The 25,844-nt window shown below is 52.0% G+C and overlaps 1 protein-coding gene across 1 annotated transcript; it reads right to left on the bottom strand.

Annotated features, from left to right (window-relative positions):
* Positions 1-1,381: 1,381 nt before the first annotated feature.
* On the bottom strand, positions 1,382-25,785 carry LOC113427846 (excitatory amino acid transporter 5-like). Its single transcript, XM_087955107.1, has 11 exons — positions 25,458-25,785; positions 21,663-21,742; positions 18,982-19,194; positions 17,933-17,975; positions 17,164-17,386; positions 14,722-14,821; positions 13,563-13,796; positions 9,756-9,950; positions 3,651-3,785; positions 2,514-2,604; positions 1,382-2,420 (listed from the first exon to the last, which is right to left on the bottom strand). The coding sequence occupies exons 1-11, from the start codon at positions 25,608-25,610 to the stop codon at positions 2,298-2,300; spliced, it is 1,590 nt and encodes a 529-aa protein (XP_087811233.1). The 5' UTR covers positions 25,611-25,785; the 3' UTR covers positions 1,382-2,297.
* Between the last annotated feature and the right edge of the window lie 59 nt (positions 25,786-25,844).

The following is a 25,844-nucleotide window of genomic DNA, read 5'->3' as shown; positions in this document are numbered from 1 at the left end:
AAATCTTAGACATAAGGATATGTGGCAGCATTCTAGGTTATCCTGACCCAAAAGGAACTGGTTAATTTTCTATTGTATTACAGATGCTCATAACAGGAAGAAGAAGCCATGAGAACGCGGGTAGTTTCCAAGGACAAGGAAACAGGTGTTCCGCCACAATAATATGGGTGTGGCGTAGGGAGATACGTAGCTTGGATAGATTGTGAACCCAGGAAAGGGGCAGAGACTGTATATTTGAACCTGTATATAAACCCCAGCCCTCCTGGGAACCATGTCTTCTGCCATGAGCAGAATTCCCTTTTGCAAATGCTTCATAATAAAGCTCTTGTTCACATGTCTCCAGTTTTTTGATTATTATCACACACAACCATGTTAAAGTGGTTGAGCCAAACGTTTAGTGCAATCATTTCTGAGCACCAGCAGAGGAAAATCCTTCAGCCACTCACTCGAAATATTGGAAATGAGAGCTGAAGTAGTTCCGTTTGAGATTTCGGGACCTTTGGCCTCCTCCTGACGGAGCAAAGATGCTTCTGAATTGAGCAGATGGCTTCACAGAGTTATGGGATGGGAGGTCTCTTTGTGAAGTTCCTGCTTGGGGCCAGAAGAGATCCTGGGCTCACCTGCAAAGGTGAGAACTGCAGAGGGAGGCGTCTCTTCTGGAAGTCAGCCATATTGGTTGTGCTCAGCTACATTTTTTTTTTAATCAGCCACGGATGTGAATTGGTGCATAAAATACCTGCAGCAGTTGAGAACATTCCTGCTTTCGTGGCAGGGTGGACGTGTCCCATTAAGACTGAGAAGCATCAGCCCCACAACCCCGCTCTGCTGGGCCTCAGGGGCTCCCCACTCCTCCCACCCACCCCTGAGAATCTCTCAGCATGAGCTCAGCCAGGACTGTCTGTCCTGCTGAGCCCCTCCTGCCTCTCCTTGCTGCCCCTTTCCACAGGGACTCAGAATAGAGGAGAACAGATTTGGAAGGGGCCTTGGAGGTCTTCTAGTCTACCCCCTGCTCAGGCAGGAGACCCTATATCATTCCAGGCAAGCGACTGCCCTGTCCCAGAGATGGAGCAATCACAACTTCTGAAGGCAAGTTGTTCCACTGATGGATTGTCCTCCGTGGATTCACAACTCAGACACTCTGCCGATTCTGTGTGTGTTTCTGTGTGCGTGTTGTGCAGGCTTGTGCCATCAAGGACAGGCTGGATACTTGTGGGAAGCCCTTGGCAAGCTCCCCCTCCCCGGTGGCCTGCTGGCAAAGATACATTTTCTTTTGTGTCGTCTCCTCCCCTGCTTAGAAAAGGCACTGCTTAGTTTTTAGAACCAGAAACCTGGCTGGTGTTTTGTGCTCGGCCTCCCCAAAAAGCAATAAGTCAATTCTGAGTCCTGGCAAAAACCTCTTTTATGACATTAATGTGAATTTATTTCATTCCCAGTCAGGCAAACAGACTTGAGGAGGTAGACTAATGAGCTCAGACCTTTATCAATCCTGGGATGCTGCCCAGTAAACAGTTCCACACTCAGTGCTGACAGGGAAGGGCTGGGTTACACAGACACAAATCTTCACAAGGCTGGAACGAGCGAGGGAGCCAGTTGTTTCCTGCAAAAGCCCCCTCCCCCTTTGCTCCTCTTTTAATCCCTATGGGAGGGGCCATTCATCATCCACCTGTGGCCTTACTCCCATGTCGACCCTGGGTTCTTAATTGTGCCTTTCTTTTGGCAGCTCTGTGCATGTGCAGGCTGGGAACCGGCTCCAGAAGCTCCCCCGCCTCACTGCTGTCTGAGCCCAAAGGCAGATGCTGACTGCCAGCCTGTCCTGGCCCCACCTCTGCCTCTGATGCAGAGCCCTCGTCTGAGCCCTCCTCGGCCTCCAGGACTGGCCTGGGTTTCTCCCCAACCTCCTCACTATTGTCTGGCTCTTCTGCCGGCTCTGCCAGCGGCCAGCGGGCCACAACAGCCGGTCTGTTCGAAGGGTTAAGGACTAAGAAAGCCGGTGAAAAGTTTTTGCTTTCATTATCAAAAAAGCAGAATTGACAAAAAGGAGCTGCCGACAATCCAAATGGGCCCCAAATGCAATATTCATTTTTCAGAAAGTCCCAGCAACCTCCGAGGCATCTCTTTGAGGGGGAGCTGATCCAGGCTTCACCTAAAGGGATTTCGGGAGAGGAGGGGGCTGAGCAGAGTCAGAGGGGATGGGTCCTTGCTCTTCCTTCTCGGGGGCTCTTGTGTGTGTGGGGTCCTGGAGAGTCATAGGGACCCAACAGCCCCCTGGATGTCACCGGTGGTGGGGACCATGGCCTTCACACCTCGCAGATGCAGTGACCGTTCTGTCCAGCCAGGGCCTCCTCCATCTCTCGCGCCCCGGGCTCCGGAGGATGGGGGGAGGCGGCCTCTGCCCAGACCAGCTGCTCATTCACGGGCTCCTTTGTGGGGGGAGAGGAAGGAGAAAGAGAATAAAGCCAGCAGTCTCCCTCGGTGCTCCTGGAGCTGTGGCTCCAACCCTTTTCTGGGCTTACCTTTGGAGCGAAATCCTTCCGGAAGATGTGAGCTATGATCCCGGCGGCCAATGCGTCGCCCAGGACGTTGGTCATGGTGCGTAACCGGTCCCTGGGGAGGGAAGCGCAGAGGAATCAACTGGGGATCCCCCCTCCCTCACAGGGGATCCCAGGAGGCAAAGTGCCCCCTTTGGAAGAAGTCCTCAAAGGAACAGCTGGAGTTTCCACATCTGGTCGGGGTCCCAAAGGGGCTTTTTTTTTCAAGAAGCAACTGGACTTTCTGGTTTTTCTTTTGAAGACGTTTCGCTTCTCCTCCAAGAAGCTTCTTCAGCTCTGACCGGATGGTGGGGAAGGGAAGGATTTATACTCCTTGCAGACCAAGCTGGTCATTTGCATCCTTTCAGAGAGTCATTGAGGCCACTTGGTGGTTTGCCTGTGTCCTCAGGGTCACCTGAGTGGTGCAAATGGGGGTGGAGCCTTCTAGGAACCGCTGAGGACATCATCTATCTCCGGTCTACAACAGGGTCCTTTCAGCAGTTCCAAGGTGATCCTCACAGATAAACCTCCAAGTGGCCTCAATGACTCACTAAAAGGATGCAAATGACCAGCTTTGTCTGCAAGGAGTATAAATCCTTCCATTCTCCTCAATCCAGTCAGAGATGAAGAAGCTTCTAAGATGAGAAGCAAAACCTCTTGAAAGGGAGAAAAGAAAAAAAACAGAAAGTCCAGCTGCCTCTTGAAAAAAGCACTTTTGGGACAGCCATGACCCGGATGACGGAGAAACTCTGTAGACATCTACTTGGGGTGTCCTCCAAGAGGCGTCAATGCTGGTTCCCACCAGGCTGGACTTTGGGGGCTTCCAGCGTGCGCGTCAAAGACCGGATCCCAAGCTTTGCACCCCTCCCTCCCCAAAGGCTCGATTCCCATGAATGCTCTTTTTCTAGCCAGGGCAGACGCTCCAGGAAGGGGCTGGATTGATTCCCCCCTCCCTGGTTCAGCACCTGCCCCGCGGGATATCTTGATTAATTGATGCCAATCTGCTCTTGGAGCAGCTCACAGCTCTGCTCTTAACACGTTCGACCCCCCAAAAAGGGCAGAAATGGCAGGCACACACCGAGAGTCGCTTGCTAGGGGATGGGTGGGGGGGGAGAGACTCACAGGGCCCAGTCAATGGCGATGATCAGTGTGATGTCTTCGGTGGGGAGGCCGACGGAGGTGAGCACGATGACCATGGTGACAAGGCCCGATTGGGGAATCCCAGCGGCACCGATGCTGGCGGCCGTGGCTGTGATGCTGTGGGGACAGAGAGAAGCAGGGGGCGGGGAAGCCATGGGGACCTTGCCAAACAATGCTTGTTGAGCAAGTCGCAGCTGACCGAAACACATGTAAAATTACCCCAAATATCATCATCATCTTCTTCTTCTTTTAATGACCCCATGATCCCTTGCGGGGCGGAGCCTGAGCAACTGAGTGGAGCTAGCAGAGTGTTTCATGGCTGGATGCCCTTCCTGTCACCAATGAGAAGGTTCGTTCAGCAGAGTGTCAGCTTTGAAATTCAGCTGCCACATTTTTTTTAAGGGAGTTGGAGGAGTTGAAAAGTTCAAGGTTATTCTGTATGTCGTATTAAGACATTCCAGTGGCAGTTAATTGGTTCTCGTGATTTATAAAGTGTAGAAGTGGGAGGAGAGAAGGGAGGAGAGAAGGTGGATTCTGTGTAACGCGCGAAAAATTTTCACTTTGGGAAATTGCCTTTGACATGCCAGATCTGTTTCTAAATAAATCAATTGGAGAGAAAATGTCTCAGAATGATTGATATCACAGATGCTTTCTGGATGCCTTACATTTATTTCCCAAAGTCATCTTTTATTTTTTGAAGGGGGCTTGGCTGATGCCCTGGAGTTCTTTTCCCAGAGATGGAAAAAGATCAACAATCAGCCGAAGTTGGAGATGTGCAGAGGGGAGCTTGTGGGGGCCCTCCCTCCGGAGCATTAATTGAACCTGCCAGCCCTTGTTTGGAGTGGATGATGGATGCTTTCAGGATGGCAGTAGGAGAGTTTTGGGAGCTATACCGAAGCGTTTCAACTCAAGAAGTTGTTATAACCCAAATGTAACCCAGGTGTCTGAAGAGAAATCTTTCTCTAGCCCCAGGCATATGGCTATTCTGCCAAATTGGAGGGAAGAGAGACAATTGGGGTCGGAATTCTCTCAAGAAGACAACCCCAAGATTTATCCTGGGAGTCCATCAAGGGCAGATTTACATCAACAGTTCCAGAATTCAAAGGTGACAGGCTTGGTCTCACAGTCTGTTTGGACGGGTGGAAGCTTGAGACCACCCATGTTCACTTACCCAAGTATCGTGAGGGACGAGGAGACTATACAGATGCCAGTTGGAGGAGGCCAGAAAGAAGCATCAACTGACAGAGGTATGTTGCAGCCCCCCAGGCAATCCCCTCATTTTCCAGAAATTTTGCCCCCTGCAGAGAGTATCCCTCCAGGGTGGGGATTTTATCCAGGCCAGGGGTGGATTCAGTGCCAATGGCAGCCAGCACCAACACAACCCTGGTCTGAAGGGGGGTTGCCCAGACAGCAGACAGCAGCCACTTCCCCTCCACCCGACCAGGGAACCAGGCCACCCCCATCTTCCTCCTGGCAACCACAATTGCAGCCCCAACTGACAGCGAGGCCACAGGGACCCCTATTCCAGAGAGGCACCACCCAGCCAGGATTCAGGGGACCTACCCAGCCTATGTACACCACCCGGCCTGTTCCTTCCATTCCGGTACAACCTGCAGGGGCCTGGCATGTGCCACCTCCGCAACCACGACCCAGGCCAGAACAAATACCCTTTGGGGCCATATTCGATAGCCACCATGACCATTTCAATTATTTCCTCACTCAAATCCAATCCCATATAGAACAATTTGGAGATCAATTCGCCACAGAGCATGTTATGGCCATAACAAATGGGATGAATGAAGGGGATGTTTCAGACTGGGTGGCCCAACTACACAATGAACAAGCCCCTGAATTACACAATGTGAACAGATTTATTCAATTATTAAGACTCAGATTTGAAAATCCAGACAGGGTAGCAAAGAATGAAGAGAGGTTAATGGAAATGAGGCAGGGTAAGCGACCCTTGTCAGAATCCATTTGGGACTTTAGAAGGGTTGCAAGCCACCTCAGGGATTGGCCTGAAAGAATTTACACTATTTTTAAAAAAGCCATTGATCCAGTAGTAAAGAAGGCCTGTGAAATTAGGGGAATCCCAGAGACCTTACAATCGTGGTATGTCACATTGTTCAGCTTAGATTGCAGCATCAACCCACACAGGAAACCCCTTCCGGCAGCCCCAACTAAGAGAATTGTGGCGAGGGGACTGCCGACTGGACCAGCCAAAACTGCTTGTATCTGACTCACCAGGGTGCTTAAATGTTACCGATATGGCCAAGCCAGTCATAGGGCAGCAGACTGTCTGGCCCTTGCTCCTGTACCACAAGCTCCACAGTCGAAGCCTAATACAGCTGTTAAGGGTGGGAAGAATCAAGCAAGACCTCCGGGCAGGGGCGGGTTCACCAAACACAGCTGGGAAAGCCCCCTCTGTGCAGATGGGAGCAACGGGCCACCAGACCAACACCACGTCCCCGAGAACCCGACCTGAGAAGATGACCCAATGGTGAGTGATCCCATCATACCTTTTATAGTTAAGGTCAAATTAGTGGTACCAAACATGGGGGAGGCCGGGGAGTTAGAAGCCATCATTGATACTGGGTGTTCTAGATGTCTTATCGGACTCCCTATCGTTGAGCAATTGGGCATAAAGACTAACCCGCTAAAATGCCCAATCAGATTTGAGTAAGTGGATGGAACCTTAATTTTTTTGGGGGGGGGGGCAGCCACTCAAATGACAGAATTGATCAAGATGGAATTAGGGCCCCACCGTGAACTCATACGCTTCATAGTGGGCCCCAAGATGTCAGAATCAATCATACTGGGACTTGCTTGGTTAGACAAATGGGCCCCAATGATCAAATGGGAGGATGGACTCAGAAAAATCCTCACTGGACTGGGCCCATTGCCCCCACTTCCACCCACTACAAAGCCACTAGTCAGCTTGAACCCAGAGCCTGAGCCAGCATCCATGGCATCCCACCTTCTCCCAGATAATCCCCAGGTACCTGACCAATACAAAGACTTGGCTGAAGCATTCAGTGAAGAAGAGTGTAATATCTTACCTCCCCATTGAGACACTAATTGCGCCATAGAATTAGAGCCGGGGGCGAAATTACCAAAACCACAGATGTATTCCATGATGCCTGCTGAAATAACTGAATTAAGGAAATACATCGACAGCAATTTGGAACGAGGTTTTATTGAGCCTGCCAAATTAAGATTAGCTGCCCCCGTGTTGTTCAAGGAGAAAGATGGCGGGTTGAGATTGTGTGTTGACTTTAGAGGCATGAACGCCATATGCGTCAAAAACATGTATCCTCTCCCTCTTATGAAGGACTTATTGAACCACCTGTCGAAGGGCAAAGTATTCACCAAGCTAGATCTCAGGGAAACTTACTACCGGGTCCGCATCAAAGAGAGAGATGAGTGGAAAACTGCTTATAACTGCCCTCTGGGTAGCTTCCAATTCAAAGTCATGCCTTTCGGACTTCAGGGGGCTCCTGCAGTGTTCATGCAGCTCATCAATGAGGTGCTACACCTGCACCTTTACCAGGGGTCCTCGTGTACCTGGTGACATCCTTATCTTCAGTGAAACCATGGAAGAAGATGTTCAATTGGTCCGAAAGGTTCTAGAAAAACTTCTAGCTGCCAAATTATATGTGAAACTCTCAAAATGCAAATTCCACAGAGTCGCTGGACTACTTAGGCTAGCGAATATCCAACCTGGGGATTGAAATGGACCCCAGAAAGGTGAAAGCAGTGCTGGACTGGCAACCCCCCAGAACCCGAAAACAATTTTAAAGTTTCTTGGGGTTTGCCAACGTCTATAGACAATTCATTCCGTCCTTTGCTGAAGTTGCCCTCCTGTTGACAGAGCTATTAAAAACGGGCCTGTCACCCACCAAACCAAAGCCAAGTCAACCCCTGGCTTGGACTATGGACTGTCAGAAAGCTTTCGAGACCTTAAAATGCCTCTTCGCAGCTGAGCCCATCCTCCAACATCCAGACACGATCAAGCCTTTTATTTTCCAAACGGATGCAAGTGATGTAGTGGTGGCAGCCATTTTACTGCAAAAAGACTCTCAAGGCCGACTGATGCCATGCGCTTATGTGTCCAAAAAGCTGACAGACACAGAGTGAAGGTGGGCAGTCTGGGAGAAAGAAGCATTCACCTACGATGAGCTTTGTTGACTTGGAGGCATTTTCTAGAAGGGGTGCCAGAGGCCTTTGAGTTATGGACTGATCATGAGAACCTTGAGGCTCTAAAGACCCCTAGGAGATTATTGCCCAAACAAGTCCGCTGGGCCCAATATTTCAAGTGATTCAATTTCAACATTAAATATATCCCCGGAGGGAAAAACGTAGTGGCGGACGCTCTGTCCAGAAAACCTCAGTTTGACAGCCACCGAGAGGAAATAGTACAAGCCTTAATTTCAGATGCTCAATCGGCAGGCCAAGTGACCACTCGAACCCAAGCTAACTGCAACCCCAAACGCCTGGAAGATAAGCTGACTGCGGAATTGAAAACGGCCCTATTGACCGATCCTTGGTTCCTGGACCATCAAACCGAGTTGACAATGAATGATGGACTAGCTTGGAAAGGGACTAAGCTTTATGTACCTACAACCCTAAGACTACTGGTACTAAAGCATAGCCACCACTCATGGTTGGGAGGCCACTTCGGATTCCTAAAAACCCTACATTTACTGAGAAGACAGTTCTGGTGGCCAAAAATGAAATCTGATGTCAAGGACTATGTAAAAATTTGTTCAATTTGTGCCACAATGAAACACAGAACTGGAAAACCCCCTGGCCTCCTGCAACAAGTCGCTGAACCAACCCAACCTTGGGAAAAAAATCACAATGGACTTTATTGTTGAACTACCTAAGAGTGAAGGGAATACGATCATTTGGACTATAATTGACTTATTCTCTAAACAGGCCCATTTTATAGCCTGCAAAGGACTTCCATCTGCAATAAAACTGGCAAGGCTGTTTGTGAAACATATCTATAGACTACAGGGAGTTCCTCATAGAGTAATATCAGACAGAGAGGTACAATTTACTGCAAAATTTTGGAGGGAATTTCTGAAATCCATTGGTTCCTCCCAAGGGTTATCCTCAGCTTTCCATCCTGCTTGTAACGGAGCAGTGGAGAGGGCTAACGCCATGATTGAACAATACATTAGATGCTATGTAAATTATCAACAAGAAAATTGGGCTGAGTTATTACCTTTTGCGGAGGTTGCTTACAATAATGCAGTACATAGCAGCACAGGATTGACTCCATTCCAAATCAACACTGGAATGGATTTTGTCCCGATGCCAGAGTTACCTAGACAACCTCCCACATCCATGTTCCTAACAGAATGGATGAACTCATTAAAGAAAGGGTGGGAAGATACAAAAAAAGCTTTGAACGAAGCTGCAAAAAATTATAAAAAACAGGCGGATAAACGTAGATCCCTTCAACCGCCTTTTAAAGTAGGGGACAAAGTATATTTGTCGACCAAGTATCTTAGGTTGAAACTGCCCAATAAGAAGCTGGGTCCAACATTCTTGGGTCCGTTTCCAATTTCAAAAATAATCAATCCGGCCACTGTCCAATTAAGTCTTCCTCGACTATTGGGGAAAATTCAACCTGTGTTCCATTGTAGTTTACTAAAACCAGCTACTGCATCAATGATAAGACCACTGCCAATCGCTCCCACTAAACCATTAACGGTATAGGGGGAAACACATGATGAGATTCAAAAAATTCTCGATTCTAAATTACATCATGGCCGATTGCTATATTTGGTCTTATGGACAGGATATCCCCTCTCAGATGCTAGTTGGGTAAAGAGTTGGGATGTTCATGCTGATCAATTGGTTAACCAATTCCATGAGGATTTCCCCCACAAACCGAAGGGTCCTCGTGGGGCGGGGAGAGGGGGTTAAGGACAATGTATTAACTCCTGTATATGTTTTTTTTCTTTTTCTTTAGGAGGAGGAGTTTTCAAGGGGGGACGCCGGTCAGCTTTGAAATTCAGCGTCTGAGCACTCGAAGGGCTGAGCTGCCTGCTGGGCACAGGAGAAGACGGTCCTTACCTGATGGTGATGAGCTGCCCCAGGTCGAGGTCATACTCGTTCACCTGGGCGATGAAGATGGCAGCCACCGCCTCATAGAGTGCCGTCCCGTCCATGTTGATGGTCGCTCCGACTGGGAGGATGAACCGGACGATCCTCTTGTCGATCCGGTTGTTCTCCAGGAGACACCGCAGGGTGATGGGCAGTGTGGCCGAGCTGGGAGAGAGAGAAGGGGATGCTTGTTAGGGGAAGCCCCATCACCCACCCACCCCCAGAACGGAGAGAGAGGGTGTGGGATGCACAAGGGGAACAACCAGGGAGGGGAACAGGCCGTGTCATCAGCACAACTGCACAGACCGAAGGCGGCCCAGGAAACGTCTCTGCGTATCCACCCTCCGTCCTCAAGACACAAAACACCCTGGTGCTTCCTACGGTGTTCGGGTGACTAGAAGACGTGGGAATAAGCCATGGGGGAGTCCATGGGCACAATGTGGAAAGCCAAAAGATTCCCGTCCTCCCCCCACTTGAAATTCCTCTGCAAGGAAGGGGTTAATGAAAAGAAGGACCAGGGGTGACATGAGGGGAGCCTTCCAGTATCGGAGGGGCTGTACCTAAGAAGAGGGGTACCAGCTTTGGAAGCCATATTGAGACCAGATGCTCCCATCCTGCCACATTTTGAGCCTGGGGAAAAAATGGGAGGGGGGAATTTCTTGGAGCGGATGTGGTTAGACATAAATTCTTTTTCTGATTCAAGGTCAGGTTGTGTTGTGAAGAAGTGAGGGGATGTCTCAAGTTGAGGCAGATGGTGATTGGGGCATGTGATGCAATGATGGGTGCAGGGAAAGGATTTGTAGTTTTTACTTAGTGCAAGGAAACCCGGAACTTTCAGATTCGGGATTCCTCAGATGTGCCAGTTTACTATCTAAATAAACTTTTGAGAAGATGTCTGAGTTATTGGTCAGAGTGGAGGGTTGCTGGAAGGCTGACAAGGGGGGCCAAGCTATTCTCCAAAGCACCTGAGAGCAGGACAAGAAGCAACGGGTGGAAACTAATCAAGGAGAGAAGCAAACCAATCTTATTTCATTCTTCAACACAGTGACTAAGTTAGTAGACTAGAAAAATACTGTGGACATAATATCTTTAGATTTTAGCAAGGCATTCGACAAAGTAGACCACAACCTACTTCTTAGTAAGCTAGAAAAAAGTGGAATAGATAGCACCACCACCAGATGGACTCGCAACTGGCTGGCAAACCGTGCTCAACGAGTAGCCCTTAATGGGTCTAAGTCTACACGGAAGGAAGGAAGCAGTGAGGTGCCACAAGGTTCCGTCTTAGGCCCAGGACTCCTCAATATCTTCATTAATGACTTAGATGAGGGTATAGAAGGGGAAGTTACCAAATTTGCAGATGATACTAAGCTGGCAGGAATAGCTAACTCCCAAGAAGACAGGCTCAAGATCCAGAGGGATCTTGACAGACTAGGACACTGGGCCTTATCTAACAAAATGAAAATCAATGTAGAGAAAAGTAAAGTCCTACACTTAGGCAAGAACAACCAAAAGGACACATCTAGACTGGGTGAAACCAGGCTCAATAGCAGGAACTGGGAGAGGGATCTTGGAGTCTTAGTGGACAACCAGCTAAATAGGAGCCACTCTATAAAGCCTTAGTAAGACCACACCTAGAGTAGTGCATCCAGTTTTATTCACCACATTATAAAAAAGAGGTTGAGACTCTAGAAAAAGTGCAGAAAAGAGCAACCAGGATGATGAGGGGGCTGGAAGCTGAAACATACGATGAACGGCTGCAGGAACTGGGCCTGGCTAGTCTCGGGAAGAGAAGGACCGGGGAGACAGGAGAGCAGCCTTCCAGTATTTGAGGAGGGGCTGCCCCAGAGAGGAGGAGGGGGGTCAAGCTATTCTCCAAAGCCCCCAAAGGCCAGACAAAGAATAATGGATGGAAACTGAACAAGGAGAGATTCAACCTGGAAACAAGGAGAAACTTTCTGACAGTGAGAACAATCAACCCATGGAAGAGAAGTTTCCCTTGGAAGTTGTGGGAGCTTCATCCCTGGAGGCTTTCAAGAAGAGACTGGACTGCCATCTGTCAGAAATGGTGTAGGGTCTCCTGCTTGGGTGTGGGGTTGGACTAGATGACCTACAAGGTCCCTTCCAACTCGGATTGTCTGTTATCTGTTAACTCAGGAGAAACTTCCTGACAAGGAAAAAACAAGAAAGTCCAGTTGCCTCCTTTGGGACAACTGGGACATGGATGACTGAGAATCTCTACAGACTTTTAGCTATATAATTTGGGACGAACCCCCTTTGAATGGTGTGGGAGGAGGAAGGGATTCCCAGAGAGAGAGAGAGAGAAAATTGCAGACTACAGGAACCATTTGCATGTCTCAGGTGACCCTGAAGGCACAGATAAAAACCTCCAAGCAGCCTCAAGGACTTTAAAACGGAGGTCTCCAAACTTGGCAACTTTAAGACTCGTGGACTTCAACTCCCAACTTGGCTGGAGAATTCTGGGGGTTGAAGTCCACGAGTCTTAACCTTGCCAAGTTGGGAGACCTCGGCTCTAAAAGGATGCAAATGACCAGCTTTGTCTGCAAGGAACAGAAATCAGTCCCACCATCCAGTCAGAGCTGAAGAAGCTTCTCGGGTGAGAAGCGAAACCTCTTCAAAAGAAAAAGACAGTCCAGCTGCCTCCTGAAGAAGCACCTTTGGGGGCAACCCTGGCCTGGATGATGGAGAGTCTTCCTAACCAGGAGAACAATTAACCAGTGGAACTGCTTCCCTCCAGAAGTTGTGGCTGCTCCATCACTGGAGGTTTCTAAGAAGAGACTGGATGGCTACCTGTCTGGAAGGGTAGAGGGTCTGTTGCTTGAGCAGGGGCTGGACTAGAAGACCTCCAAGGCCCCTTCCAACTCCGCTGGAGGAGACCAGTGGGACCCAACTTGCTTCCTCCTCCTCTTGACGTGTTGCTGAGATATTCCCAGGAAAGCTGCTCCCTTCCCATTGGTCCTCAGGATCTGGCTTTGACAGGTAAACTGCCTCTGGACGGGGGAGCTTCCTTGAATGATTGACACGGGGATGGAGGTCTGTGGAGACTCTCCGTCCTCCATCCCAGGGGTGTCCCAAAGGGGCTTTTTTCAAGAGGCAACTGGACTTCCTTTGTTTTTCCTTGAAGACGTTTCACTTCTCCTCCAAGAAGCTTCTTTAGCTCTGACTGGATGGTGGGGAATGGAAGGATTGATACTCCTTGCAGGCAGCTGGTCATTTGCATCCTTTTAGCCAGTCATTGAGGCCACTTGGAGGTTTGTCTGTGTCCTCAGGGTCACCTGAGTAGTGCAAATGGTTCTTGTAGTCTTTAATTATTCTGGAAATCCAAGAAAAAAAATGCAGGGACCATTTGCACTACTGAGGCGACCCTGAGGACACAGATAAAGACCTCCAAGCGGCCTCAATGACTCACAAAAAGGATGCAAATGACCAGCTTTGTCTGCAAGGGGTATCAATCCCTTCCCTTCCCCACCATCCGGTCAGAGCTGAAGAAGCTTCTTGGAGGAGAAGCGAAACGTCTTCAAAAGAAAAAAGAAAGAAGTCCATCGGCCTCTTGAAGAAGCACCTGTGGGGATCGGGATGAGTTGAGTAGTCATGCCGGGTCTCTCCATTGGCGGCCCTTGGAGACGTCAGAGCCTTCCCAGGCCGGTGGGTCCTTCAAATGGGCATCCTGCCCGCTGTGCCCCATGGGAAGCGGAAGTCAAAAGAGGCCCCACCCACAGCCCCCCCCCCCGGGCTGGCGGTCCCTGCGGGGGTCCCTACCTGGACGAGGTGGCCAGGGCGATGAGCAGGGCTTGGAGGATCCCCCGGATGAAGGGGAAGGGGTTCTTCCGGGTCAGGAGGAGGAAGAGGAGGGGCAGGAAGCAAAGGGCGTGGATGGCCAGCCCGGTCACCACCGTCATGGCGTAGAGGCCCAGCTTCTTCCCCGTCAGTGCTGGGTTCTCCATCTCCAGGATCTTCCCGGCGATCAAGAAGACGATGCCGAAAGGGAAGTACCTACACAGGAGGCGGCAGGATCAGACCCCGGAGGTTCCTCCCACCCCCTCCACTGGACAAGGGTGGGTGGGAGCAGAGGGCGGATCTCGACAAGGGGCTGGGTGGAGGGAGAGGCAGGCAGGCAGGTGCCCCTGAGGTTGCCAGAGGCTCCGGACGGCCAGCGAGAGACCTCAGAGCAGCTCCATCTTCTCCACAGTGGCCAACCTGGGACCCCCCAGGACAAGGGCTGATCCCCCCCACCTTTTCTTGGGAGGGTCTGCAAAGGATTTGCCCCCCCACCCCACCCGGACATTCCTTCTGACTATCCAGACTGCTCCGTGGGCTCCTTGGCCCCACCAGCAGTCCCGACCAAGAGCCATGATGACCTTCTTCTCCACTTTCTCCTCCTCCTCCTCCCTTCCCTTCCCTCCTCTCCTCCCTATCCCCATCTTTCCTCCTCTCCTCTCCTCTCCCTCCTCCTCCTCCTCCTCCTTCTTTTCCTCCTCACCTCCTTCCCTCCCTCTCTCCTCCTCCTTTTCCTTCCCCCCTCCTCCTCTTGCTTCTTCTTTTCTTCCTCCTTCTTCTCCTCCTCTCACCTCCTTCCCTCCCTCTCTCTCTTCCTTTTCCTTCCTTCCTCCTCCTCCTCTTGGTTCTTCTTTTCTTCCTCCTTCTTCTCCTCCTCTCACCCTCCCTCTCCTCCTTCTTTTCATCTCCTCTCTTCCTCCTCCTCCTCCTCCTCCTCTCCACTCAGGATTGGCATTGTGCACAGCTTCCACAGGCGGATCTTGTAGCCCCCTCCCCCCATGAAAGAGGCTGCCCGAGACCCCTTTCCCCCACTTTCAGCTGCAGGGCTGTCACCCCTAACACGACTGGGGGAGACTGGAAAGGCCGGCAGGGCGGGCCCTCGAGCTGGCTGCCAGTCTTGGCCTGGGGCGCTCGGACTTACCACGTCGCCATGGCCACGATCTTCATCACGGCCTCGTTCAGGCACTGGCACACATTGACCAGGGGAGCCCCACGCTCCCCCATCTTCCCCAGGAGGAGGCCTGGAAGGAGAAGCAGGGTCAGGTCCTCGTGACAGGGGACCCCCATTCATTCCTGGGGAGCCCCCAGCTGTGGCTCAACGGAGAAGACAAAAACCAGACGGGAAGGGAGAGAAGGAGGGAGGGCAATTCCCACCCACCAGTGGTAGTATGCTACCGGTTCAGCCTGGTTTGGCCAAACCAGTAGTGAAAATCACTACCAGTTCGGCTGAACCAGTAGTAAAAAAAAACCCACTGAACTGGTTCCTCCAATGATCAGCTGAGAGGATAAAAGAAGCGACAAGTGTCACCTCATAAAACATTTTGTATACACGTTCTATAGTTGACAACAGAAAAGAGGGGGGAGTTTCAAAGAGCAGGCGGCAGTGTGGAATCAAAGTACCTTCCATTCATATTTTCTTCAAAGACCGATTAGATGACCGAAGCTTTTGCCTTGCAAAAATCTAATTGGAGAGCACGATTGATGACTCTTGGCTATGGACGTGTTTCATTGGATGGTACACCCGGGGGGGTGGGTGGAGGGGGAAAGCAGGGTCAAGGGTGACAGTGAATCACGTATCTCAAAGTTGGCTGTGCCCAGGCTAATGCCGGAATGTTAGCTTCTAATAAATCCTTTTCAGTTTTGGGAGCGTGGCTTGAGGCTCATGATTTAATTGGAGTAACTGCCGGAATCCTGGCAAGAAGCACAATGGGTAGGTGGGAGGGTCACGCCTAGCTTTTCATTTCTTCATCCTCTCAGCTGATCGGTGCATTAGGGGCAGGCGCACGCACATGCGATCACCCACCGAACCAGGAGCGAACAAGGTGGGAACCCGCTACTGCTGTCCACCCCACAGCGACAAAAACATCGCGAAGCCTAGCAGAGTTAAAGGCCACCCAAGGGGCCCCTCCCTCCATTGTTGAGCTCCCACACGGGAAGAGCCAGCCACGCAGGACAGAACTGGGAGGTGACTTGAAAATGACCTTCCTTGGGCACGTCAACCTCCCTGCCAAGCCCACTGGACTCCAGAAGGGTTGCACCGGCAGATGCGCCACGATCCCCAACCCCGTTCGCTTTGGTGGCATCCTGCCATAAAAAGGGGGCGAGGGGGAGCGGATCAGGGAGGGGGAATGACAGGAGCCAGACTGGGTGCCCATTGGAGACCAAGGGTACGAGGGGCAGCAAACCCCCACCAAAGAGTGTCTGTGGAGATTCTCCCTCATCCCAGCTCCTGGTTGTCCCAAAGGCACTTTTTCCAGGAGGCGACTGGACATTCGTGTTTTTTTTTTCTTGGAAGAGGTTTCGCTTCTCCTCTAAGAAGCTTCTTCAGCTCTGACTGGATGGTGGGGAAGGGAGGGGTTGATACTCTTGGCAGACAAAGTTGGTCATTTGCATCCTTTTTAGAGAGTCGTTGAGGCCACTTGGAGGTTTCTCTATAGCCTCAGGATCACCTGAATGGTGCAAATGGGGGCGGAGCCTTCTTGGAACTGCTGAAAGGACCCGGTTGTAGACTGGAGGTAGAGGATATTGTATCCCTCCTCCCTCTGTGGAGGGAGGGTCATTTCAGCAGCTCCAAGAAGGCTCCGCCCCCATTTGCACCACTCAGGTGACCCTGAGGACAGAGATTAAAAAACAACTCCAAGTGGCCTCAACGACCCTTTGAAAGGATGCAAAGGGCCAACTTTGTCTGCAAGGGATACAAATCCTTCCCTTCCCCACCATCCAGTCAGAGCTGAAGAAGCTTCTTGGAGGAGAAGCTAAATGTCTTCAAAAGAAAAACAAAGAAGTGAAACGTCTTCAAGCAAAAACAAGGAAATCCTGTTGCCCCCTGAAAAAAGCATCTTGGGGACCCACTAAAGGGGCACCAAACTTTAAGACTGTTACCAAAACACCCGATTTGCATACTACTGGACACGGGCCAGGTGACCAAGAGGGGAGGACCTGGGAGAAGGGAAAATTTCTGGGTTTACGCGGGAATATTCAGATCTGGCTTTGCTCGTGATGAAACCACTTGGCCTTGGGGAAAGCATCCCCTTTCTCTACAAACGGAAGACAAATAGTCTTTCTTTCCTAAATGCCCAAGCTGGGACAGGGATGACAGGGACTTCAGCACCCATAATCCCCACCAGCTTGGAGGTTGCTTCACCTGGGGGTGGAGGAGACCGACATCTCATCTTATATATTAACCGATGTACGTTGAATTCACGGACTCTTGGGGAGTCTCTTGTATTTAGTATCAAGAGACGGCGCTCGCGGTCCCTCTTTTGGGGGAGGGGGATAAAAGAAGGGGGCAGCCCTCATTCTCACCCCAAGGGACCCCAGAGACGGGGGGACGGGCTGCCCTGCCCCAGCAGTGATCACGTACCGACCGTGGCCGAGAAGAGGACGATGCCCAAGACGTTCATTTCGTTGTTGCTCCCAGGGAGGGCCTCGTAGATCATTTCCGGGGAGGGAGTGATCTCCAGCAGGACAGGACGCTGGATCTCTGGGTTCCCGGGATCAGGCACCAAGTAAATGAAGCTGAAAGACGAGCTGGCCTTCTTCGGGATCCCGGGGGATTTCACCACGGGGACAAGAACACTCCGATACTGGAAGGCAAAGCAAGCGGGAAGATGGGCTGGGAATTTGCAGGGTGGGAATCTTCTCTGAGGCTTGCAGGCTTAGGCCATCAGGTATGGCCCAAAGGGTCCAGGGTGCCCCCTCCTCCTCCCTCCCTTGCCCTCCACGCTAATTTTTGCACCAGCCTTTTATCAGGGCCAATGATAGAGAAAGAAGAGAGAGAGGGAGGAGGAGGGGAGGGAGGGAGGGAATGTTGGGCTCCCCTCATTATGTTCAAACATATCGTATCAAACATATTCTGATGGAGGCACCTGTGAGAAAGAGGCACACTGAGGGTGGTGATGGTCTAGATGACCCCTAGGGCCCCCTTCGATCCACAATTCTATAGGCGATTGGCTCCTCCCTGGTGCGTCTGACTCTTTTTGTGGCGGGAAACTCAAACCAGCCCAAAAGGGGTTACTCAAATTCAGGGACTGGGGTGGAGTCCAGGTCACAGTATCCCCTCCCCCAAAGACTAAGGAAGTAGCAGCGGAGCCCCCGGAGTGGAGAGAGGCCGGCCTGGGCCAGGAGCTCACCTGCTGGAAGGAAGCCTCCACCAGGTTGGAAGGGAACATATTTCTGCAGAATACAACAGAAAGAGGAAGGAGGGAGGAAGAATCAAACGCGTCATCAGTCTCCAGTCTCTTCATGCACACAAGAGATCTCAGTCCAGCCTACCTTGAATTCATTCTAGTCTTATCTCCCGCTCGTTTCCCTTGACTGGGAGTTGGCCAGATTCTTGCAGAGAGGTTAAGCTTGCAATACATTTTTATACTCATTTGAACGGCTCCTGACTGCTATTTGACCATAGGGCCAGGCCTCTTTGTTTCGGGGGGTGGGTGGTTTCTGCCCGGTGGCACAGTGGGCGTGGCCATGGTGGGCGTGGCCTAGTCGGCCTCCTGCACCATCCTGGGAGTGAAAACGGGCTGTGGAGGGCCCCCAGAACAGGCCACAAGGGGACTCCTCGGAGGGGAGGGGAGGGGAGGGTGGGGCCAGCCAGTCATTGGAACGATTGGTTCGCCAAACTGGATGTAAAATTAACATCTGGTTCACTCGAACCAGTGCAAACCGGCTGGATACCATCCCTGGTTGGATCTCAACAGAGAGCCTCCCGCCTTGGGATTAAATCAAAATCTTGGTCCCAGGAGAAGACCCCCATTGCCCCCCCCCCCCACCCAGCCACGGAAGCCTCAACCCATTTTCTCAGCCCTTATGAATGGAAGACCCTTCACCCTTTCCCTCTGCTTGGGGTCTTCACCTTCTGTCCTTCATCTCGCCCCCCCCAATGAGGGGAAACCTTGACTTTTTAAATCATGTGACGAGCATTTAGCCAACCGGAGCTGTTGTGTGAAGGGAGGGCATGTTCTCTTCGGCCACCAAAGGCCTCCAGCGTTCACAGCCAGGCAGTCTCTGCACCAGGGGCAAATCCTTCGGCCGGGTCAAGCCACGGCCTTAGCCGACCGCTGCCCTCCCTGCAGGATGCCCCTTGGGCACTGACAGGTAATCTCTGTCTAAACCTGAAGGAGAGCTGCCTTGAACCCACTTGCCCGCCCAGGGCCAAAGGAGGTCGGCCGGGCGTGGCTACCTGATGAGGTCCAGCAGGGCGTCGGCTGAGCTGAGCACCACTTTGCCCACCAAGTGCTCCTCCTTCTGGGCAGCGGCGCCTGGGTGGATGATGATGACCAGCACGATGCCCGTGGTGACGGCCATGAAGGTGGTCCAGAGGTAGTAGGTGATGGTCAGGAGGCCCATCTTCCCGCAGATCTGGGAGTCCATGGTGGCCAAGCCAGACATCAGGCTGCAGGGGGCAGAGACAGACGGGCAGAGGCTGGCTCTCAGCGCTCCAACAAACCCACCCCCTTCAAATAATAAGTCCCTAGCCGCATCTCCCAGAGTAAAAACAATTGATTTATTAGAAGTGGCCATGCTGGCGTTAGCTGGGTGCACCCGATACTAAAATACGTCAGTCATTTCCCCCTTGACCCTGGTCTTCCCCCACCCCCTGGATGTATATTCTCCAATGGGACACATCCATAGCCAAGAGTCATCAATCGGGCTCTCCAGTAATAATCTTGCGCGCCAACAGCCTCGGCTGCCAAAGCGATTATCTGAAGCATTTGAGGAATGCACTGCTTTCCCCCTCACTCCCTTTCTGCTGGCAGCTAAAAAGACCAAAGGAGTATCTTTTTTTAGTTGACACTTGCAGGGGGACGAGGGGAGGGGAGGCAAGGCCTGCTGGCCTGAGGGTCGTCTCTCTCTCTATGTGCTAAGGGGTTGGGTTGTCAGCAGACTGAGGTTAAAAAAGAAGGCAAGATGGCGGCTGCAACGGTCACAATCCGGCTCTCGAGCTTTCTGGTCGTGCCCTGCAGACAGTTGGCGGGGGGGAGAAACCTGCCTCTATCTCCTCCTGGGGGCTTCCCAAAGGCTATCTATGGGTCACCCAGAGGTTTTTAGGAAGGGACGGGAGGGGCATTTGTCTGAAATGGTCTAGGGCAGGGGTCTCCAACCTTGTCTCCTTTAAGACTGGTGCCTGAGGAATTCTGGGAGTTGAAGTCCACCAGTCTTAAAGGGGCCAAGGTTGGAGAGCCCTGCTATATAGGCCTCCTTCTTAGACATGGGGTTGGACTAGAAGACCTCCAAGATACCTTCCAACTCTATAAAACTAACGGTGCCTTTGTGCTGAACAGGGGAGAGGGAATAGGAAGGGTCTCGGGTGCGGGGGGGGAGACAACTGAAATGGGAATAAATAAACGAAATGTTGAGGGTGGCTCCCCTCCCCGTGCAGACAAAGCCCAGGCTCCCAGGTCTCCCCCAGAGGGAAGCCCACCCACTCCAAATCTCTGAAGCATAGATGGGGTGAGACCTGATCCTGGTTACCTCAGGCGACCGGCCTCCTTCCGTCAGGGGATCTAATCTCCGGAGGCCAGGCTGATCTCCTGGGGGGAGGGGGAGCGAGGCTAATCGAGGACTCTCTTGCCCAGAGCTGCTGCACATGGGGGCCCCGCACGTGGGGTGGCGGGAGCAGGCCTTGGCTGACCTCTGGGAGCCGCGCTGGGCCAAAGCCGATGGGCCTTCGGAAGGGAAACCAGCCTCCTTCTGTCTGGGGCTGAAGGGGCGGGTGGGAGGGGGCTCTGCACCCAGGAGGAGATTGCACAGCCCGGAGGCAAACTGGGGTTGGGGGCAAAGAGAGGCAGTTTGGTCGAGTGGTGAAGGCACCATGCCAGAAACTGGGAGTTCTAGTTCCGCCTTGGGCATGAAAGCTGCATGGCTGATTTGGGGGCAGTCCCTCTCTCTCACTTCAGCCCTCTTCGCAGGGTTGTTGTTATGGGGAAAATGGGAGGAAGGAATATTAGGTATGCTGGCCACCTTTAATTATTTATAAAAATAATAAAAGGCAGGGTTAAAAAATAACCTTAAAAAAGGCTTGGGTTGTCTTCAAACATTGCAAAGGAGCGAAGTTCCTGGTTGGTGGACCTCAGGGTCTCTGCCAGAGGGCCAGAAGACAGAGGGAACCAACCCAGGCCTGACCGATGACTGGCTAAACCAGAGGTCCCCAAACTTGGCCACTTTAAGACTTGCGGACTTCAACTCCCAGAACTCCCAGAGCTGGCTGGAGAGTGGTATGTCTATGTAGTCGAAGTTTTCTAGAAGTCTATGCAGGAGTTAGTTGAAGTTTTCTAGAAGTATGTAGGTTAGTTGAAGTTAGTTGAAGTCTAGAAGTCTACTGTAGAAGTTAGTTGAAGTTTTCTAGTTGAAGTCATGAAGCTGCCAAGCTTGAGAAGCACTGCACTGAGACGAAGGCTGCCAGCTCCAGGACCTTAACTGCACCCCCCCCCAAGAGACCAGGGGTCAACAATAGTCTTATGCCAGCAGCTTTGGCTCCAAAGAGTTTGTCCTGCCCTTGGCCCAGTGCCCTCCGGATGCCCGCTGTCAGATCAAAGTCTGACCAAGTTTACTTTCCATCTTTCCCACAAGATTATAGCTGCAGCACGAAAACAGGACCAGCTGTGCCAGGAGAAACTTCACAGCCCTGCAATTCAAAAGTTTTGCTTGGAGGGGGCGGGGGGGAAGAGGGTGGCTGGCTGGCTGGCGTGACTTGTGGCCTCAGCTGCCAAGCAGAGTTTGCTCATTCTTCCACCGCCAGGTAGCAATTATTCCCGCCAGCTGGGCGGGCGACACAATCCCCCCAGGAGCCTCTTTGATCTGCCTCCCGCACACCTGCCCTGCCCCCGGGGGTGGGGGACACACGGCGTCTGCCGCACTCACCTGGAGGTGATGAGCGGCAAAATTAGCATCTTCAGCATCCTCATCAGGAGTTCTCCGGGGAAGGAGAAATATTGCTTCTCCTGCAGGTGGAAAGTAAACAGGGGAGCGAAAGAGGCAGCTGCGGCCCAAAACTTTCTCAGCAACTTCGGGAAGGGGGGGGGAGCAATCAAGCACATTTCCAAGGACCCACGTGGGGTGGGGGGGCTGCCCAGGCTGCCCCCTCCCACCAGAGCCCACCGGCCCCAATTTCCTTCAGTAACTTTGTTTTAAAGCAGCTCCATCCTTTAGCCATGGGCATGGAGGCTGTCATTTCCTGGGCACACGCCAACTTTCCTCCATACCTGAGTCTGCCCCCCCCCGCCCCCTTTGGGTAAACAGTCAGAAGGATTTCTCCCCCCCCCCCGGCCCAGATGCTGAGCTGAGCCACGTCTGTTTTCCAGAAGGATGCAGTTGGAAAAGCTATCCTAAGCAGGGGGTCCGGTGTGCCCTGCGCCCACGAGATTACTCCAAATGCTGGGACGAGATCTTGGGGTGATGCACCCCTCCATTGCAGAGACCCCCCATACACACGTACCCCCCCACCAGCTCCATGCACACAATGGCCCTGGATTTACCCATGTTAGGGAGTTCACCAACCACAGGACATCAAATCACAACCTAACCAGGGTCTGGGTCCGTATCAGGGGCTAAACTAAGAAATCTGGGCATTTTGTGCAGGTAAAGGAAAGGTGGCCCCACGGAGGCCTGCAAAGAACGGGTAAGTGGTGGGGGGGCTTATCCATCTTGCAGGGAATTTATCCCTTTTTTGCCATTTTCTGACTGGCATTCCTTGCCCCTTTGCCACAGCTGGGCCTGGTTTTAGAATTTTTTTTAAAAATCCATCCCATCTTTATTCTTGTTTAAAAAAAAGATGGGATAACATCTTTATAAGGAGAATAGGCGAACAAACCCAACCCTCGTCCCAAAGGAGCTTTTATTGTAAAGGCAAATGGGTTTTCTGGTTTTTCCTTGAAGAGGTTTTGCTTCTCATCCCAGAAGTTTCTTCATGTTCATTCCTGAGAACTAAAGAAGCTTCTGGGATGAGAAGTGAAACCTCTTCCAGGAGAAACCAGAAAGTCCATTTGCCTTTACAATAAAAGCATTTTGGGGACTTCCCTCGTCGATTCTGGAGGAATGAGAGCCTCCACAGACATACCCAATCCTCCTTCTTCCTCCTCCTCTTTCCCCCACAACAACAGCCCTGTGAGGTGGGCTGGGCTGAGAGAGCTGCTGGCCCAAAGCCCCCGACCAGCTTTGATCTGAGACGGGTGGGTGGGTTTTCCCGTGGTGTCCCACCGGCTCTTCCTCTTGAATGGAGAAGGAAGATTCCCACACAGGATCTGCTGTCTCTATCCAGCCAAATTCAGAACAAATGTCCTACCATCCGTATTACTGGGGGGGGGGGGGCATTTTTCCTGGGTTTGCTGCCAGCACTGACCGTTGCAATGCAGCCAGTGCTGGCGTTATAAACTTCATAAACAAATCGATTAAATCAGATAAAACAGGTGCCCAGCATGCAACTGGTTATCCGTCACCCCCTCCATGCCCCTCTGCCCTTCCCCTTCCCCTTCCCTCCTTTTGGACACGGGTCTCGAGGCCTTTCGAAAGAGCCGTGTCCGGAGGTGGCCTAGCTGGCCAGAGGGATGGAGCCTGCACAGTTGCAGCTGGCCGTTTGGCTGACCTTGCTGCCCACCCCAGCCCTGCCAAGCCTTAAGAGCGAATGGGGCTGGTTCTCCCCCCCTCCAAGCAAATGATGTTCAAACAGCCCGTCACTTTTGGTAATTCCATCCGGAATTTAAAAATTTGGATAGTGCCATTTGCTGGGCTCATCACTGAGGCAAGATAAGAGTTGAGCATCCAGGCATCCAAACAGTGGCTGTTTCGAGGTCCCAGGGATGGAGTTCCAACCTGGGCCACTTTTAAGACTGGTGGACTTCAACTCCCAGAATCCCTCCTTCTCATCCTTCCTATTGCCTATCTCCTCCCACTTATGACTATAACCAGGTTTGTATCTGTACAATTTATATTATGTTGTTTTCCTAGTATGTTTTGCTTATTAGCAACCTATGTATGATTTGATTGCTTATTAGTAACCTAATAATGATGATTTTTATCTTATGTACACTGAGAACATTTGCACCAAGACAAATTCCTTGTGTATCCAATCACACTTGGCCAATAAAGAATTCTATTCTCTATTCTATTCCTATTCTACTCTACCCTTCATTCCAATATCTAATCTAATCTATTTTCTATTCTATTCTATTCTATTCTATTCTATTCTATTCTATTCTATTCTATTCTATTCTATTCTCTATTCCATTCTATTTTCTATTCTATTCTATTCTGTAATTCCATTCCACTCCATTCCATTCCTTATTCTATTCTATTCTATTCTATTCTATTCTATTCCTATTCTACTCTACCCTTCATTCCAATATCTAATCTAATCTAATCTTATCTATATTCTATTCCATTCCATTCTATATTCTATTCTGTTCTGTTCCGTTCCATTCTATTCCTATCCTATTCTGTAGCAGCCCTTTCTGGGGAGGGGTCTCTGGGAGGGAGGGCCCCTTCAGATGAAGCTCTTTCCATTCAAAGGGAAGACCAGAGGCTTGGAAAACTGGCAGAGGCTAAGTTGGCTCCCACGCCCCCATTTGACCCAGCCTGAGTCGCCAACCATGAAGCCGTCGTCGGGAGGAAAACCCCAGAGGGGGGGGGATGGGTTGCCAAGCCAGCCGGGATCGTAGGGAGAAGTGGGGCTGCAGGGGGAGGCCCGGCCCCTGAGTGGCCTGGGCATTGTGGGGGCACAGGGGCCCGCAGGCCAATGGGCCGGAGAGGGGAGCCCCTGCTGGGAGGCGGCCTGTCGGGAAAGAAGGGGTCCTGGGTGACTCCTCGGAAGGCCAAGAGAGGAGTCCAGTGGGGAACGGCCGGGGTGGGGGGGCCCCTTTCCCTGCCCTGCAGCTTCGCTTGCCTGGGAAAGTCTTTTTCCTGCCCTGCTCCTGGGGGCGCTGTTGCCTGCCTGGTACCTTCTTTTGAGCCCCTGGGCCCTTCTGCCCCACTTTGAGACCACCCAAGGGCAGCCTGGAGGCTTGCCCCCAGTGCCTGGAGATGGGAGGGGTGGAGCGGCTGCAGGGAGAGGGGGGCGGAGGCAGGCGAGGGGGGGGCCCTTCTGCTGAGAAGTGGGGGAGGCCCCTGGTTCGGCTGTGAATTGAGGATCCAATCCCTTGATCTGGTTCAGAATAAAACGGTGGGGTCCCAGGTGCCCTCCGAGCTTGGTTTCTTTCTTGCAGACGTTTCAGGACCCAACTAGGGGACGTCATCAGTGCTAGAAGGAAGGGAGGAGAAAGGAAGGGAGAAGGAAGGCCGGAAGACGATGGGGTCCTGGGTGCTCTCTGAGCTTGGTAGCTTTCTGGCAGACGTCGCATTGCCAAACTAGTGAACGTCATCAGTGCATTTGGTAGGGCGACGTCTGCCAGAAAGCCACACCAAATCTCAGAGAGCACCCAGGACCTTCCTCCTCCTCCTCCTCCTCCCTGCAGCCCCCCCTTCCTTCCAGCACTGATGATGTTCCCTCGCTGGGTCACGAAACGTCTGCAAGAGAACGAGCTCAGAGGGCAAATCGTTGCTTCTGTTGGCAGGACGAGGCAGGCTGGCATCGAGGGCCCAGGGAGCCCAAGCCAGGGGCGCGGTGCCAGCCTCCGCTCTTGTGCAGGTGCCCAGCTCTGCCCCCCAGCCCTCCCCCAAACCTACCAGATGGGAGAGTTCCAGCAAGCGGAGGAGGAAGCCCACCAGGCAGCCGGTCACCACGGAGAGGACTGAGAGGGTCAGCAGCCCATTCTCGCTCCAGAAGGCCCTGAGCCTCTGGAGGGAGCCCAGCAGGGCCTCTTTCGGCTGCCCCCACATGCCACCCCCCAAATCTCACCGAGGGCAGCAGGAGGGGCCCCCGGCCAAGGCTGGGTGCATCCCCTTGGCCTGGATGGGGGCGCAGGGGGCACCACGACCCCGTGGGCAGGCCGGGAAGAGCAAGGAACCGGCCGGCTGCTGCCTTTCAGCCTAGAAGAAAGCGCCCTGCGTCTTATGACGCGTCCTTTGTCATCGTCGTAATCCCGAGTCTAACTTTGGAAGCAGTGAGACGGG

The sequence above is a fragment of the Notechis scutatus genome, chromosome 1 (assembly GCF_049901735.1).
Source record: "Notechis scutatus isolate UNSWTSFEM ecotype Mainland chromosome 1, rNotScu1.2, whole genome shotgun sequence".
NCBI classification, from domain to species: Eukaryota; Metazoa; Chordata; class Lepidosauria; order Squamata; family Elapidae; genus Notechis; species Notechis scutatus.
The sequence above is the reverse complement of the archived record's forward strand: the minus strand, read 5'-3'. Positions and strand labels throughout refer to the sequence as shown.

Excerpts from the sequence above, each read along its gene's own strand:
- LOC113427846 (XM_087955107.1), bottom strand. The coding sequence starts at position 25,610 with ATGTGGGGGCAGCCGAAAGAGGCCCTGCTGGGCTCCCTCCAGAGGCTC. Across the intron at positions 17,387-17,932 it reads TGGAGGCTTCCTTCCAGCAG|TATCGGAGTGTTCTTGTCCC; the intron begins GTGAGCTCCTGG and ends TTTGCCTTCCAG. Across the intron at positions 9,951-13,562 it reads GCCCTGGCCACCTCGTCCAG|CTCGGCCACACTGCCCATCA; the intron begins GTAGGGACCCCC and ends TCTCTCTCCCAG.